The sequence below is a fragment of the Mercenaria mercenaria genome, chromosome 18 (assembly GCF_021730395.1).
Source record: "Mercenaria mercenaria strain notata chromosome 18, MADL_Memer_1, whole genome shotgun sequence".
Classification (NCBI taxonomy): Eukaryota; Metazoa; Mollusca; class Bivalvia; order Venerida; family Veneridae; genus Mercenaria; species Mercenaria mercenaria.
Window position 1 is genome coordinate 21,569,738 of NC_069378.1, and position 17,979 is coordinate 21,587,716.

General features: G+C 34.9%; 1 protein-coding gene across 1 annotated transcript in view; it reads right to left on the reverse strand.

Moving 5' to 3' along the window:
• Positions 1 to 17,680, reverse strand: part of LOC123538959 (receptor-type tyrosine-protein phosphatase kappa-like) — a 124,419-nt gene extending 106,739 nt beyond the window's left edge. Inside the window, exons 1-5 of the mRNA XM_053529698.1 lie at positions 17,416 to 17,680; positions 8,989 to 9,279; positions 8,527 to 8,657; positions 7,038 to 7,115; positions 6,411 to 6,636 (exon numbers count right to left, since the gene is read on the reverse strand). Coding sequence (XP_053385673.1) covers positions 6,411 to 6,636; positions 7,038 to 7,115; positions 8,527 to 8,657; positions 8,989 to 9,279; positions 17,416 to 17,680 — 991 coding nt within the window. The remainder of the gene's footprint in view (positions 1 to 6,410; positions 6,637 to 7,037; positions 7,116 to 8,526; positions 8,658 to 8,988; positions 9,280 to 17,415) is intronic.
• Between the last annotated feature and the right edge of the window lie 299 nt (positions 17,681 to 17,979).

A 17,979-nucleotide genomic window follows, 5' to 3' on the forward strand; every position in this document is an offset into this window, starting at 1 on the left:
ACGCAACAATCTGTTGCTTGTCAATTTTTTTTTGCAAATTACCATACCATAAGTACTGTAAACAATTATCAAAACGATTAAAATAGTATTTGACGGCGTTTTAAAAATGCCACCAAATACCATAAAAGCACTAAATACTACAAGATGACAAACCATTCGCCATTGTTTACATGTAAAACCGAAATTCTTACCTGGTTTATGATCCCAATATGAAACACACATATATAATTCTGGTGTTGATTGATTCAGAAGGGTGTAATCGTTCTATTGCAATGCATGCCGAAATCCCGTTTTGCCCACAACCTTCATATTTCTTCGAAAATTTACGCCCGTATCGGTACTGTCAACGAAAAAGCATCAACTTTCGACTCAATTAGGGGAATACCCAGTTTCGTAGCGCAAAATGTAAACCAGTCTATGATATCGCAAAAAAGCGGAGAAAATTCAAGCTGCGTGTCATATACATAAAAAAATCAGTTTTACTGAATTGAAGCCAAAATAAAGTGAAAAATGATGTGGAAAGCACAATTTTGTACATTTTGGTAAGTATTTTATTGATATGTATATTTTAAAACATGTGTAACAGTGAAATACGGAAAATAAATACCAAAGTTGTTGTTGTCGTATTGAACATGCAAACTCGATTAAATAGTTTGTGGGTGCCCAGACCATGAGTGACCAGAAATTCATAAGATTCAGACTGTAATTGAATTACAAGTTGTAGTATGACATTTTATATTCACAATGTATTGTTTATGCTATAATTTCCAGTGCCGATTGTGCTGTGCACTTAATATGTAACCTGGTTTATTCGGTCATAAATCCAGATATCATAGAAAAATATTACTTTGCGGATAATTTGAAACTTTTTAAAAGACAATTTTCTTAGGCAAAATGCATACAAACCTGTCTACAATAGAACGAAGTATGGATCGATTGTTGCAAATATTTTAATAATTACGAGAGGGGACTCCCATGATGTTAAATTTAGCCTACCATCTGGTGATTATTATACATTTCAATGACTTTGTTAAGGGGTTTGCACATGATTGAGTAGTGCAAAGCGAAAAAAACCCTCAGAGGTAGCTGTGATATTTGGAAAATTCACTTTTCAAGATGGGTACTTTATTTATATATGAATAAGAACTAAATAAAGGATATGAAAGATCAAAAACATTTCATGGAGTGAACACCGTCTTTCGTGAAAATGTAAATGGTGTTCATGAGTGAACTATATTTCGATCTTACATACAAAGTTAAGCAAACATATTTTCATCTTATTTCATGTTTCGGCTAAAATACCCAGTTTTAAATAGTTTCCAGTGAAAGATCTTTCATTCTGAAAACATCAGATAAATATTTCATTCTGATATATCGTTAGTCCACTGAAAAGCGTGTAATGAAATACACTTCATACATTGTACTTGAAAAGTTTTTTTTTTTTTAAATAAAGCGTGTTTAATACGTAGAATTACAATAGGCAATGTAGTAAAAAGTAAAAATATCCTTGTACTTGATTAAACAATCTACTTTATAATCTTTGAAGAACAACATTGTGAAGTAAAAAAGATAGTATGAAAAATAACCGATACAGAAATTGGCCCTGGCCGTTTTTTGTTCGCAAAAATGGTGCTGTAAACTTTTTAAGGTAGAATATGGTCTGTTTTGCGGCATGGTGAATGGGAACCATTTAATAAAAAAAATGTTTTTTCACAAGTGGTAAGTGGGAACTGTACGTAGGGGATTCAAAAATCAATTTAGAGCATCTTTTGAGCGAGGACACTTTCAAGAATACCAGGTCATCCATTCACAACATATGTACCCTTGTGTCCAAATTAGAAACATGCCAGGGTAAACAGAAAGAAAACGTGCAAATAAAATCTGGAAAGTAGATCCCTCGGAAGCACCGAGAACAAGGCAAATAGTGAAAATTGCAGACTCGGTTTGATTGAGTCTGTTCATGGGCAGTAATGAAAAAAGCAACACTGCCCACGCCCCCTAGCACCGGCTTAAGCAGTAGAAGGTAATCTTAGAATACATAGGGGAAGAGAAAATAGAAACATACCGCTCAGTATCATGCGCAAGGTTGATACCTCTGACAGCTTATTCGCTCACGTGCAGGAAGTGGGAAGTGCCAAAATGGCATTCAAACAAATGCTGCTGGGACTGAGGGTCCTTCCAAAAGACCTAGAATCCAAGCAGCTGAACAAAGTGTGGCATTTGATCCGTGCAGCGAGAGCATAGCCGACGCCGATGACAATGTCAGCCTTTCTGCAAACAACCACCAAGATATGAGGGAAATTCTTGAAAAGATTATCCCTGAAGCGTATGGTGAAATGTTAGATTTTCTGGTAAATCAAAAACAGAATTTGGCACGCAATTCAACACAAAGGCGCTGGGACAAAAAACAACCAGCCTTTGCCTATCGCTGTGGTGTAGGAGCAGAAAGAATTATGAGCAGCTTCGTAACAGCAATGTTCTTCTTTTACCATCAGGAGAAACCTTACGTTTATATAAAAGTGTAGTCAATCAACAGGAGGGTTCAATAAAGATGTCTTCCTATGGATGCAGCAAGAAGCAAAGAAATATAAGCCTCCAGATAATAAACTCATTGGCGGTGTCTGTATAGACGAAATGAGAATCCAAGAGGACCTCTGTATGACCCAATCAAACGGCGAGGTGACACTTGTAGGATTTGTAGAAATGGATATGGAGGCAGACCATTTGAATATTCTTTGTACAGGGAAAAACGAACGATCACTGGCAACACACGTATTACAATTTTTATACCTATGTTTAAACGGATTTAGGTTCCCATTCGCCTGCTTTCCAGTTACACAAACAAATCCTGTAACCTTCACTTTTTATTCTGGCAAGCTGTTAAATTTTTGAACATGTATGATTTTAAAGTTTCATTTGTATCTATGGACGGCGCACAAACAAATAGGGATTTTATGAACATGTTCTTCGCAGACTCGTCTCTATCAGCTCAAAAATTTTCTACAAAAAACATCTGGTCGCCTGATGACCCTGACATCATTTTTATTATGGACTGTTCCCATGTAATCAAAAGAGTCCAAAACAATATCCTCAAAAGCTGCGAAGGAAAAAGTTACGTTCGTCAGTTGTGTTTCAACCAGTACATTTACTGGGAACACTGGGTTAATGCCTTTCGATGGAATCGCGAAACAAATGCTTTTCCGATCCACAGGAAACTGACTAACGACCATTTATTTCTCACACAGGAAATAAGCTCGCTGAGGATGTTATGAACGGCGAGATGTTAAATTTTATGGAAAGCTTCCAAAAGTATCTAGGTGCAGATAGATACATCCTTGACGACACAATCTGCCTTCTTAGGGCCACTAGCTGACATAGAGGATGCAAGACTTGACAAATTGTTGGAAGCACTGGCATGGTTCAATCAGTGGGAAAAAACACATTAAAGAAACAGACAAATTATCAGCCGCTGAAAAAGAAAAAAGATTAATGTCAGCTCAGAAGAGAGAAGACTTGAATTCCTGTATAGTAGGATTTGATAAACTTTGTAAAGATACCCTTCAACACGACAGACACTCAATTGTCCCTGCACGTGTCAACAGCGATGTAATAGAAACTATATTCTGCCAGCAACGAGGAATAATAAATGGAAACAATACAAAAAGTGTCAAAAAATTCAAATGCGGAGCATCGAGCTGTGAACCACTTTGTTTTAATGTTTAGAAGGCAATTAAACCAAAGAAGAAGACTGCAAATTCTAAAATGCCATTATCTGATTTAAATATTTGAGAACTTAAACACTTTGGATTAGTCACACAAAGCAGGCTGTCCAGCGTCCCTAAAATTCCAACTTTGTTTTCAATATAATTCACAGAAAAATAATCAAACAAAATTCCTGAAAATGCCCTACTTTTTTCTTCCTAATTTCCTGTATTTTTTTTATTAAATTTTAGTGTAGGAGCTACTTCAACATGAGGCATTTTAGTTTTATAGTCCATACAGTATTTGTGTAACTTTTTCAAATAATTTAAGTCCTTACTGAACTCTGGTTACCATGGCAACCGGAAGGAAAAAACTTGCCCAAAACCGCAAAACACATAACTTCAATATTTGGCATGTGATATCATCTACTGGTCTTCTATGAAGATTGTTCAAATTATACCTAAGGAGTGAAAAGAGACTCCGTCACTTGTATATGAGTTATAAAGAAAACATCACTTCTAAAATTATTTGATCATATTGCCTGGATTGTTTAATTATGATTATTTGATGGCCCCAAGTAATAAGGGTCACTTGACTGTGACCTTGACCTAATGACACACTTCCTTCATTTTAAAGATACAGCCTTGAAATTCGGATGACATATACAGTTTTACACATAGATCTTAATACTGACTTTCACTGACCATGAATGTTACCTACTAGCCTACTTTCATAGTATTTTAGCACCAATATGTGTAATTTTTGATACAGATTTAAATACTCATCTTGAATAGTCTTAATCATGAGCTACTGACCTACGTTCTTGTTTTTGAAGGTAAAGCAAAGAAATTTGGATAACATGTATAATGTTTGATACATATGTCAAGACTCATCTTCTGCATTCTTAACCCTGACCTACTGATATACGTTGTTGTGTTTAAAGCTGTAGTAAACAGATTTGGGCCACCTGTATATCTTTTTTAAGATATGTCAGAAGAAATCTTGAATAATCTATACCATGACCCAATCACCTATTTTTTATTTCTAAAGCTTTAGCTAAGAAATTTGTACAAAGAAACAACTCAACTCCTGTGAGCGATATAGGGCCATCATTGCCCTCTTGTTTTTGGGAAGTAATGAAAATGGCAGTACACCGGCCAAACTTGAAAACGAAAATTACATTAATTTTGTATTGCTCTACATTCAGAGTGCACGCGCAGGGGTCTTGATGTATAAAAGTATGCGCGTTGACATTTTTGTGCCCCCGCGCTAGTTTTGTAAATGGAGCGGGTGATAAGATGTGCCATTGTAGACAGTCAATCCGTCCGTCCGTCCGAGTTTTTGTTGTCCATATCTGAAATACTATTTTACCAAGAGTCAAAAATATGCATACAGTGACATGAATGAGGCCCCCAGTGTTACATGGACAAACGTCAAGTTTGTTTTACTTATTTGGAATAACATCTTAGCGCTTTCTTACGATTTAAAAAATATATGAGATTGAGCTTGACATGTCAGCTTTTGTATGAAAAATATTGGAAAGGCCCTTTTTGATGTTGTCAGAAATTGTCGATATATGAATCAGATGCATATATTTCAGTATTTGAGGGCTGCTGACCTAGAAATTTCAGTTCAATCATTTGCAAAAGGTCTTTCGTTTAAAAATTGTTGGCTATACGGAAGCGTGAAAGGGTCATTACTCGCTAATACGTTTTTACGTTACTCAAATACTACGAAACAGTATTAGATAAAACAACTCACCTGCAATAGCAAAACGCTACTTCCGTCCGGTCATTAATAGTGATCCAACCAACCAGCAGAATCATGCCTTGCTGCCTGCCTGCCTGTCTGTCGCAAAGGGTGGCGCACACATATTCGAGCATCCGTGTCAAAAGAAATCAGTTTAGAGTAAATCTTTATTTGAAAAAGCTCATTTCTGAACGTAATTTATTAATCAAATCAAATCTTTATTTGGATGAAATTATTCTACACATCCAAAATACCTTTTATATAACGTACATTTCTTTCGAAGGCACTGGCAAAGGTCATCACCGTAAGATACACAAGTACAATTTATTCTAACCACACCAATCTGATCAGAAGATTCATTGACAAGATTAGGTTGGCGGTGGTAAATATGCAAGCTTTCCATCCGTCTAGCCCCATATTTTGCAAAACTCAACATTTATACATGTTACAACTACAGAAATACAATATAGAGGCGTATATAAAGAGAACAACCCATGATACACATTGAAAAATTATAGTAAATCAGCAAAGTAAATATGTAAACGCCAGAGAATTGTGCAGTACGGCCAGTCCACACGCGCAACAAAAAAACTGACTAATGTATCTACTCTGCTGACCTGTAGATGATTATCCTTAAAATGAAATATGAATAATGTGTTTACAAAAGACAAAACTTTAACTGTGTGAGACGTACGAAAATCAAGCTAAAATGGAAAGAAAATGATACATAAAAATTTCAAAGCACCTACTGTTCTATATTAAGTTTAAAAGTAGATAAATGCAATGGCATTATTCACAAAATGGACAATAAAACTGAACCGTTTCATCTGTGTACTTTTCCCACTGTTCCTCTGTTTGTATGCCGACGCAATGACCATGTACCCATTTATTACACATGTCGCAACAAATGCAATTGGGTGAGTCATCAAATGTTTCAAAGGAAATTAAACAACAGTTACTCTCCTCACTCTCCGCTTCAACATCATCTTTTCGCCCCATACTTTTCTTGCCCTTGGATTGTGATATTGTCGAACTTTTACCTTTTCTCTTCCCTTTACCTTTCCCTTTAGCCTTCTTATTAGCACTTTCTTCCGGGTCACTAACTTCTAAGATTGTTTCATCGCCGATAGAAATATTTGGCACGTTTTCAGAGGCATCTTCATTTGAATCAATCGAAATAAATACCTGTGGTGTTAACATCACATCACATTGTTTAATAACATTAACTAACTGGTCATTCATGTATTGCTTATTATGTTTCGAAAGTGTCGGTATTTCGTACGCCTCACACAGCTTAATTAGGTCCTTTTTAGAATAAAATTTGTCATGAAAGTACTGATCATCATCTAAAACACCCGCTTTCAATTTCAGGTGTGTAACTGATTTTCCAGTGGAATTATCACTATATATTTCAATCAGGGGCACTCTTTTTACATTTTGGCCTCTTTTTTCTCCATTACCTTTTGCCTGTGCGCTTTGCCCTTTTCTCGCTTTATGTGCAATAAATAATCTTTTCTAAAATGCGATGCTTAGACTTTAACAAATTTTGTAACAACTTCATCGGACAATTCCGATATGTAAGATACAGTAACAGCAACAGCATCTTCGTCATCAGTCTCATTTTGAAGATCATTACCTATTTCTTTAAATAAATCTAACCAAACCTGAAAATTTTCAGTATCATTCAAAAGTGTAGACTTAATATTCGAAATAACTTCTTGGCCATACTTATGTAAATTTTGAAAAGTTTCCAGTTTCCGAACTTTCTGATTTAGGGAATGAAAAAAGACAAATGCTGCATCAGTTATGTTAGTTAATCCTTGCCTAATGTTCTGTTTTCTAGCTGTTGATTTTAGTGTTTCGGAAAATTTCGTTGAACCTACCAACTCGGAGTATGGAATTGTGAGTTGTGAAAGGGGAGCAACTTTTTTCCTAGCAGTCTGCAGAAGTAATTCTTTCTTCGGGTCATAGAGAGATCGTTGGACTTTTTTTTGATAGCCGTACTTTAATTTACTAATGCAGTAACCCCTATGTACCGCACATTCCCTTTCCCTTCTTCGCATTTATCACATGGAATCAATCTTTCTTGTACATTGGTAGCAGTTATACGTTGAGATTTTTTTTCAATTTTCAATGATGATAGCTTGGAGGCGAAACATAACTGAAGTACAAAAAAATGGACCAACTTTTTCGAAACGGTCACCATTTTTGCAATAGAATGTTTTACATAAACCAAAATATTCATTACTTTTCAAAAATATATTGACATCTGAGCAAAATTTGGTAACATTTTTCTGCTGAGAAAGTTCGGCATCAGGAAAGTTATCATCAGCTATTTTATTTATCTTCAAAAATGACTACCTAGTCATATAAATAAAGGTCTGGAATTTTTCAGAATTTCTTGATACAGTTCGGCCATTGATTCTTCTATTGGACATCCTCTATACTCATCAAAAATATTATTCAATAATTCCATATGAGAGAAATAATCTAGCAAAGGTTCGTGTCTTTGATTTAACAGGATTTCTTCATCATCTTTACGTTCTTTGTCATAGCGCTTGGTGAAATATGTCTCTTTGTCGCTATCAATATCATTGTCGTCATCATCAAAACATCATCAAAATTATTATCATCATCATCATCATCATCATAATCATCATCATGATTTTCCTCATTTAACAGAGAGTCTTGAAGTTCTATATCAAAAGAAGTGAAAAGATGTTTCTGAATTTCTATTGGAATGTATACACCCCTGTAACAACTTAAGTCAGCATACATTTTTTTTCGTTTCTGTTTTATAAAATGTATTTACTGAGGAGAATGTTCGGTTACCAAGCAAACTTTGAAGTTTTTAACCTGCAAGTTTTCTGGAGACATTGCACGCCCCAGTGCAACCCCTATCTGACCTGGTATAGATGCATTTTCGCAATCTACAACAACTGATTCTAAAGTCATACCTTGTTATTTATGGATGGTAATACCAAATGATAAAACGAGAGGGAACTGCAATCTTTTTGAAAGTGTACGCCGTGACACTGGATCATTTTTTGTAAACAAATGACGATTTAACTTTACAATTTTATCAGGTTTGTTAAAATGCACGGTGACGTGATCATCAGTAAGTTCCTTGACTTTGCCAGTACTACCATTCACAAGACTTTCACTGAGGTCGACAACAAGCATAACCGGGCAATCTATTTTAAGGCCTAGAATAGCAGGGGCTTGGAATCTATTTAGGTAGTAAGAGTCACCTTCATCTTTTGAATAATATAGTTTGACTGGCCCTGGCATTGATTTTAGTTTATCGTGATTGAATAATTTTGTTTTGAAATTTGTTGAGAAAAGATGAATAGTTTTTTCAGTGACAGTTATATCCCTTTCAAAATTCTTCAAGTATGCAAGCGTTTTATTTGAAGGAATCCCCTTTTCAATTTCATTTACGCAGCATATTAAATCTGAATCTTTCTGGCGAAAAATTGTCTTAGACAAATTATATGAGGAACAGCATCAAAAAAATATTTTGACTCAAAACAGTACTTCCCTGTTTCACCATACAAGTCGTCAGGTACTGGAGGGAGCTTGTTTCCTTATATCTTTCGTCGTTAACAATTAACTGGCTCAGTTCAGACTTGGGAATACCAACCTCTCCTATACCGCACCACCTGTGTAAAGTTTGCCCATTTTCATATTGCGTTGCCGCAATACCGGTGCTACAAGTAACCGAGACATTCTTTTCACGTGATGAAAGTTCTTTAGCTAACAATTTTAGAACATGCGTCTTACCGCTGCCACCTTGACCAGTGAGGATAACGTTATGACCATTCAGTGCTGTAGAAAAAAGTACCCCTTGATCACGACTAAGCATGATAAAAATTTCAGAATTTTGAAATAACTTATAACTTACTCTATTTTATATTTCCTTCTGTTTACACGTGAGAAAATAGTATGCGCTTTATTGCATTTATAAATTTATGTAGACTTGATCATTTAAATCGAGCTGAATGAAATAGCATCCGCATGCTACAGTTGTATCGCAATATTGGTTATTTTGCCGCAGTTCATTCATATTTTGCGGTTAAAATTCTAAGCAGGACGGCCTAGACTGTGGAACGGTTTGTAGAGTCGAAAGTTGATGCTTTTTCGTTGACAGTACCGATACGGGCGTAAATTTTCGAAGGAATATGAAGGTTGTGGGCAAAACGGGATTTCGGCATGCATTGCAATAGAACGATTACACCCTTCTGAATCAATCAACACCAGAATTATATATGTGTGTTTCATATTGGGATCATAAACCAGGTAAGAATTTCGGTTTTACATGTAAACAATGGCGAATGGTTTGTCATCTTGTTATATTTACTGCTTTTATGGTATTTGGTGGCATTTTTAAAACGCCGTCAAATACTATTTTAATCGTTTTGATAATTGTTTTCAGTACTTATGGTATGGTAATTTTCAAAAATATTGACAAGCAAGAAATTGTTGCGTGCCAGAGCCGCTCACCTGACCCCAAGTGTCTGTGATAAATAGTGTTAAACACGGGTTTGCTGGAAATTATTTCGATTCTATTACGTCTTTTATTTTAAATTGGACTGGAAATGTTAATACGTTTTGCGGAATAGTTCCATTGATGGCGAATTATTCTGCACAACTAATAATAACCAACTCCGTGTGTGTGTAAATTAATTAAGACAGTTATGCTATGTGGCATTTCGTAATAAACATGTTTTAAAGTAAAATATTTGATCAAGTTTGAAAGCGCTATTTCTCGATGCGTACATGGCGCTAAATATCACGTCGACGTGACGTCAATATGATATTGTTGTGATGATTTAAGCATTCCTAGTCATATTAGAATTCAATTTATTATATACTTTCTAATGAAATACTGAACAATATTGATGAAATATAATTTATATTTTTATTGTATTTATTTTTCACTGCAGTGAAACATATTTTCTATATTTTCACTGGTTTTCCGGAACTATTTTAGTATTCTTGGGCAGTGACTTGGTATCATTTGAAGTGACAAAAATATATATGGATAGTAAAGCAAACTGTTTTTAGTCAAACTATTGACGTTACAGTGTTCGCAACCCGCCTATGGTATATTCTAACCGGTATTTAACCGGCTACCCGGCATTCAACGTTCCGCAAGGGGCCATTATTCGTGAGATCGTTTGAAACACCAGAAAATAAAACCGCAACAATATGTCAAAATTATCGGGAACTGCGAGTTGTACGCAACTCGTACAACAACACTTTCATATTTAATATCTTCGCTGATGCTGTAAAGGAAACATTTTTCGTTTATTTCCAAAATAAGATTAAATTTCGGCTGTACGGTAAATGTATTGTTGTTGTTGTTGTCGCTCGTCCTAAATGTAAACAAACGACGTTTTGAATTATTTGTGTATATAATAAACAGAAATTTCTGTTTTTTTTTGTGCAAGATTATTGTTTTTATTTTCATCTTGTGGTATGAAAAAAGAACACATATTTCACTTGTGGCTATGCCACTCGTGAAATATTTCATTTTCATACCATCCGATAAAAATAATAACCATGTTCATGCAAACTTGAATATCCTCTATATAGATGAGAAATAAATGGCTTTCCCAAAAGGAATTTGCATTTATTGCTCTCTCAGTGCAATTGCTAGCTGATCTATCACATCAATGGACCGACCACAAAAACAATTGATAATGTAAAACAATTCAGGATCTTGAGATAAGTGTAATGCATTTTTGCAACTTTACGATGAACGTAAGTGTGTAAAGGAAACATTAAAGTTATTTTCATTACACGACTTAAATATCTTAGTTAATAATTCTTCTTCATTGTCTTCTTCTTCTTCTATAGTAATGGCTAACGTCAATTTCTGATATATTAATGCCAATTTAGAACTCTTATACTGAACCAGCATGTTAAATGTTCCATTTAATCTTTTCAGAAACAGTTTAAATGTCCACCTAGAGCACAAAATTGGCGCAATTTCGTGACATACGTTGCATTTGTTACAAGCATGTTTTTCTAGTACAAAATGTTACACATGTTACACCTCATTTCTTAAATTTGGGCGATAAAACGTCTTGAGTAATGTTATATAGAGGTAACAAGGATGTTACAAGGCTGTTACATGGATGTTACTTATGTTACGTGTGTATAAGAAGTGGCGTGTGTTTGTAGTCAAAATGTTACACATGTTACACATGTTACACATGTTACACCTCAGTCCTTAAATTTGGGCGAAAAACGTCTTTAGTATTGTTATATAGAGGTAACAAGGATGTTACAAGGCTGTTACATGGATGTTACTTATGTTACGTGTGTCTAAGAAGTGGCGTTGTTTTGCAGTCAAGATGTTACACATGTTACACCTCATATTTTAAATTCGGCCGAAAAACGTCTTTAGTAGTGTTATATAGAGGTAACAAAGATGTTACAAGGCTGTTACGCGGATGTTACTTATGTTACGTGTGTCTAAGAAGTGGCGTGTGTTTGTAGTCAAAATGTTACGCATGTTACACCTGATTTCTTAAATTTGGCCGAAAAACGTCTTTAGTAGTGTTATATAGATGTAACAATGATGTTACAAGGCTGTTACATGGATGTTACTTATGTTACGTGTGTCTGAGAAGTGGCGTGTGTTTGTAGTCAAAATGTTACACATGTTACACATGTTACACCTCAGTCCTTAAATTTGGGCGAAAAACGTCTTTAGTATTGTTATATAGAGGTAACAAGGATGTTACAAGGCTGTTACATGGATGTTACTTATGTTACGTGTGTCTAAGAAGTGGCGTTGTTTTGCAGTCAAGATGTTACACATGTTACACCTCATATTTTAAATTCGGCCGAAAAACGTCTTTAGTAGTGTTATATAGAGGTAACAAAGATGTTACAAGGCTGTTACGCGGATGTTACTTATGTTACGTGTGTCTAAGAAGCGGCGTGTTTTTCTAGTCAAAATGTTACGCGTGTTATACCTGATTTCTTAAATTTGCCCGAAAAACGTCTTTAGTAGTGTTATATAGATGTAACAAGGATGTTACAAGGCTGTTACATGGATGTTACTTATGTTACGTGTGTCTGAGAAGTGGCGTCCTTTTGTAGTCAAAATGTTACACATGTTACACCTCATTTCTTAAATTTGGCCGAAAAACGTCTTTAGTAGTGTTATACATATGTAACAAAGATGTTACAAGGATGTTACATGGATGTTACTTATGTTACATGTGTCTAAGAAGTGGCGTGTTTTTCTAGTCAAAATGTTACGCATGTTACACCTCATTACTTAAATTTGGCCGAAAAACGTCTTTAGTAATGTTATATAGAGATAAGAAGGATGTTACTAGGCTGTTACATGGATGTTACTTATGTTACGTGTGTCTAAGAAGGGGCGTGGTTTTGCAATCAAAATGTTACACATGTTACACCCCATTTCTTAAATTTGGGCGAAAAACGTCTTTAGTAATGTTATATAGGGGTAACAAGGATGTTACAAGGCTGTTACATGGATGTTACTTATGTAACGTGTGTCTGAGAAGTGGCGTGCGTTTGTAGTCAAAATGTTACACATGTTACACCTCAGTTCTTAAATTTTGGCGGAAAACGGCTTTAGTAATGTTATATAGACGTATCAAGGATGTTACAAGGCTGTTACATGGATGTTACTTATGTTACGTGTGTCTAAGAAGTGGCGTGGTTTTGCAGTCAAAATGTTACACCTCAGTTTTTTAAATTTGGCCGTAAAACGTCTTTAGTAGTGTTATATAGATGTAACAAGGATGTTACAAGGCTGTTACGCGGATGTTACTTATGTTACGTGTGTCTAAGAAGAGGCGTCGTTTTGTTGCACCTGATTTCTTAAATTTGCCCTAAAAACGTCTTTAGTAGTGTTATATAGATGTAACAAGGATGTTACAAGGATGTTACATGGATGTTACTTATGTTACGTGTGTCTGAGAAGTGGCGTGTTTTTCTAGTCAAAATGTTACACCTCAGTTTTTTTAAATTCGGCCGTAAAACGTCTTTAATAGTGTTATATAGATGTAACAAGGATGTTACAAGGCTGTTACATGGATGTTACTTATGTTACTTGTGTCTAAGAAGAGGCGTCGTTTTGTAGTCAAAATGTTACACATGTTACACCTCATTTCTTGAATTAGGCCGAAAAACGTCTTTAGTAGTGTTATATAGATGTAACAAAGATGTCACAAGGGTGTTACATGGATGTTACTTATGTTACGTGTGTCTGAGAAAAGGCGTCAATTTGTAGTAAAAATGTTACACATGTTACAGCTCATTTCTTAAATTTGGCGGAAAAACGTCTTTAGTAATGTTATATAGAGGTAACAAGGATGTTACAAGGCTGTTACATGGATGTTACTTATGTTACGTGTGTCTGAGAAGAGGCGTGTTTTTGTAGTCAAAATGTTACACATGTTACACCTCATTTCTTAAATTTGGCCGAGATACGTCTTTAGTAGTGTTATATAGATGTAACAAGGATGATTGGGAATGTTACATGGATGTTACTTATGTTACGTGTGTTTGAAAGGAGGCGGCTTTTTGTAGGCGACTATTTGCATGCTACTGAACACTACTTAAACGTCTTTATACATGTTACTTAATGTTACATCTTGTTACTTGATGTTATTCTTGTAACAAATGCAAAGTGTGTCACCAGATTGGGCCAATTTTATGCCCTATCTCTCTGCAAGTTGTCAAAATAGACCTGCTCCAAATTAAACACTGAACGTTTCATTACATTGCTTATCCATATCCATTGAAATAAACTATTCGTATGATTTCTTTCACATATAATTGGTTATTGCCGGGTTGATACATATTTCATATAAAACAATTCATAAATCGCCTCTAAGTGAGATTAATTATGAAAACCTTTCATGCCGTCCACATATACTAATTTAGAATCCGACTCATTACTCTCATATTAAATTTATTAATGGAAATATTTAAGCACATGTTCCGTCGGCTCGTGGTATCCGCTTTTTTTGTATTAATCTTCGGTATATATAATTGAAGAATTTATTACTTTACACACAGATCAAAGTCATTGAAATGCGCATTCATAAATGTTATGATCTATTTGCACTTTGCTAGAAACTATTCATCTGTTAATTCAAACATTTTATATCATTACGAAAAATCTGCTACCAAAGCTGAAAAATAGACCAGTCTTTATCCAGATCGTGGACAGTCACCTTGCTCATTCACAACATTTGCAGAAGCAGCAATGAGTAAACAAAACACTTTCAGCAAACTTAAACGTAATGTGACTGACGGACAGAAATATAGACTTAGAAGCCTGTACTGGTTCTTCCCAGGAAAGATGGCTTCGCGTGTATCGGTGCTATACACCGGACACGTTAAAGAACCAGACTGTCTATTCGCAAAGAGCTAGGCTAAGTTAGCCGGACAAGTCTGTATCTAAAAATGATTTCTCTCTATCCATTCTGGGGGCTTTATCTCACTATGTCCCTCTGGTCAGATCGCTCTGTGTCTGTACTAGAGGATATAATGTTGAAAATTCATAAACCAACACAGTTTTGTCAAAACATGTTTCGCTTTAATAAGCTTCTTCAGTTGACAATAACATACACAATGATACGTGAAATACGGAAATGACGTTGACGCGCCAAATGGACGTCGACGTTTAGACGCCATAAATGGCTGATAAAAGTGCATCATGAAATAATACGTCTATGAATGTTAAATAATATACATTATTATTCTGTTTTTCAATGTGATAGTTGTAGACGTTATAATTTAGATAATACACATAAACTCATCATTAATTAACTGGATCAAATCATACATGAATTTCCACAGAGACTCGGCCAGTAAATAATATTCAAAAAAGTGGAAATAACAGTTAATTGTTGAAGATTCAAATACAAAAGTTTTAAAGGTAGAATCTAACAGAGATTCATTTTAAAATTCATAAAGCCACGATAAAGGCACACTTTGTTATATATATATGAAGGAAAGACATTAAATTATTAACAAGATAATTGAACATTTATAATATTATGCGCTAATTTATTTAGCAAATACAATATATATGCCAGAATTAGTCAAATTACGTTCCAAACAAAACTTGCAGACGGTACTGTCTTTATCAAAATTTTATATATAATAAAGGGAGGTAATAATTAAGATGCATTTTGTTATTTTCGTAAAACGTTGTCATAAAAATATTTATATTTACAATAAATTGAGAATACAAACATGTTGAAAATTAAAACTGAACAATTTTGGTGGTGTTAAGATTATACAGAAAGGTTACGTAACTATATAAAACAGGTAGTACATAAAAGTGCAAAACTTAACTTCAACATCATACTCATAATACGAGACATTTCAGTTTTCATAAAAGTTACTGTGAGAATTTATACAATGACTTTGCATTCATACCGTTCGGATATAACGTATCTAATTTATGAATCCAATACGTCTCCTTGAGGAGTCTATCCATGTTATCACGCACTAAGTCAATCGGCATAAAAGTAAAGTCTTCCATAGAATGTTCAGTAGAATTGAAATGAAGAGCAACATTTGATGAAAAACTTGGGTCACATATACTTCTGATATCAAATTTATGACTGTTCATCCGTTTCGACACAAGTTGATGCGTTTGACCGATATATTGTACTTTACACCTTTTACTTGTGATTAAATAAATAACGTCACTAGACGTGCAGTTTCCACCGAAAAATATTTTAAAAGTTTTCCCTGTATTTGTACTCGTAAATGTATCACTTTCAATAATACTGTCACAATGTGTACATCTGCGTCTGTTACATCTACTTGTTTTACAATCCAAAGATTTTTTGTTTAGCGACGAATGAGTAAGATAATCCTGTAGGTTTTTGGGTCGTTTGTAAGCTAGAACAGGTTTATAGTTGTATAATTGTTGTACACTGTTATTGTTGGACAGTTTCAAAAGATCCCAGTATTTGTTTATTGTAAGTCCAAGATGCGGAAGGGACGGGTTATATGGGATCACAAATGGGATTAATTGGCTACTGTTTATGTCTGTATTTTTGTTGATTAGAGCCTCATCTTGTGTAGAACTCGATACTTTTTCAATTGCGGTCTTTATAACGTTGTCGGGATAATTCCGGTTCTTGAAATACTGTTCTAAGTTGTCAAGAGATTCTTGAAATTTACCGTTGTCTGATATGATGCGTCGATATCACTTCGCCTGACTGAATGGTATGCCTTCTTTACATTTATTTGGATGACATGAACTGTATTCCAGGTATTGATGAACATCTGTAGACTTGATGTGAATGTCCGTAGATATGGTATTGCTTTCATTTTTCAGCACTGTTACGTCTAGGAATGACACCTTGTTTTCAGATACGTTGTAAGTAAACTTTATTGTTGGATGATATGCATTCAGCTTTTTTATGAAATCCTTTAAGTCTGCGAGAGAATGATCTCATATCATGAAAATTTCATCTAAGAAACGGAGCCATGCAGTAGGTTTCAGATGGTAACTTTCAAGAAAATCAGTTTCTAATTTACCCATAAATAAAGAGGCATACGCAGGTGCCATGGAACTACCCATGGCCGTTCCTAAAGTTTGGACATAATTTTCACCATTAAATTGAAAATGATTGTTTTCGAGAGTTAATTTAATGAGGCTACATATTTCATCCGTCGATAGTTTACTATTATTTTCTTTATCTAGGTAGTGTCGACACGCGTCTATTCCATCAGCATGTGGTATATTTGTATACAGTGATGTGACATCCAAAGTTACAAGCAATGATTTTTTCGACAATTTTGGCACAGATTTCAATTTTCGCAAAAAATCAGAAGTGTCTTTAACATAAGACGGTAGGGATTTCATATGTGGTTGCAGTATAAAATCAACATATTTTGAAACATTATCTGTGTAACTGTTGCATGCGGAAACTATTGGTCTACCTGGGTAACCGATGGGCAAATTTTCATTGTAGTCTTTATGTATTTTTGGTAAAACATAAAACTGTGGCGTTCGAATGTTTTCTGGAAATGTGTCAAATTCCTCACTTATGACACTGTTTGATTCACTGATTTTATTTATACAATTCTGAATATTCAGCTTAATGTCTTCTGCCGGGTTATGGTCTAGTTTAGTGTAATATTTTTCATCGTTTAATTGACGTTCAACTTCCAGAATATAGTCAGCTTTGTTCATTATAACAATCATATTAGATTTGTCTGCTTTTTAATCAAGATAGAGTCATCTTCGCTGACATGTAACAGGAAGTTGTAAACTGTAATTTGATAATAGAAACTACACTTCTAAAATATTTTTGCTGGGTTTAGAGTCACGCCGACACAATTTAGGTCATTTGGCAACTTTTCCAACTCTTGATGGTGGCGGAAGACCCCAGGTGCCTCTCTATGTACTCTAGTACTCCAACAGTAGAATCCCAGGCAATACGAGAACTTGAACAATGTGCTAAAACAATCAACAACTGGATGAATGAAAATAAGCTTAAAATG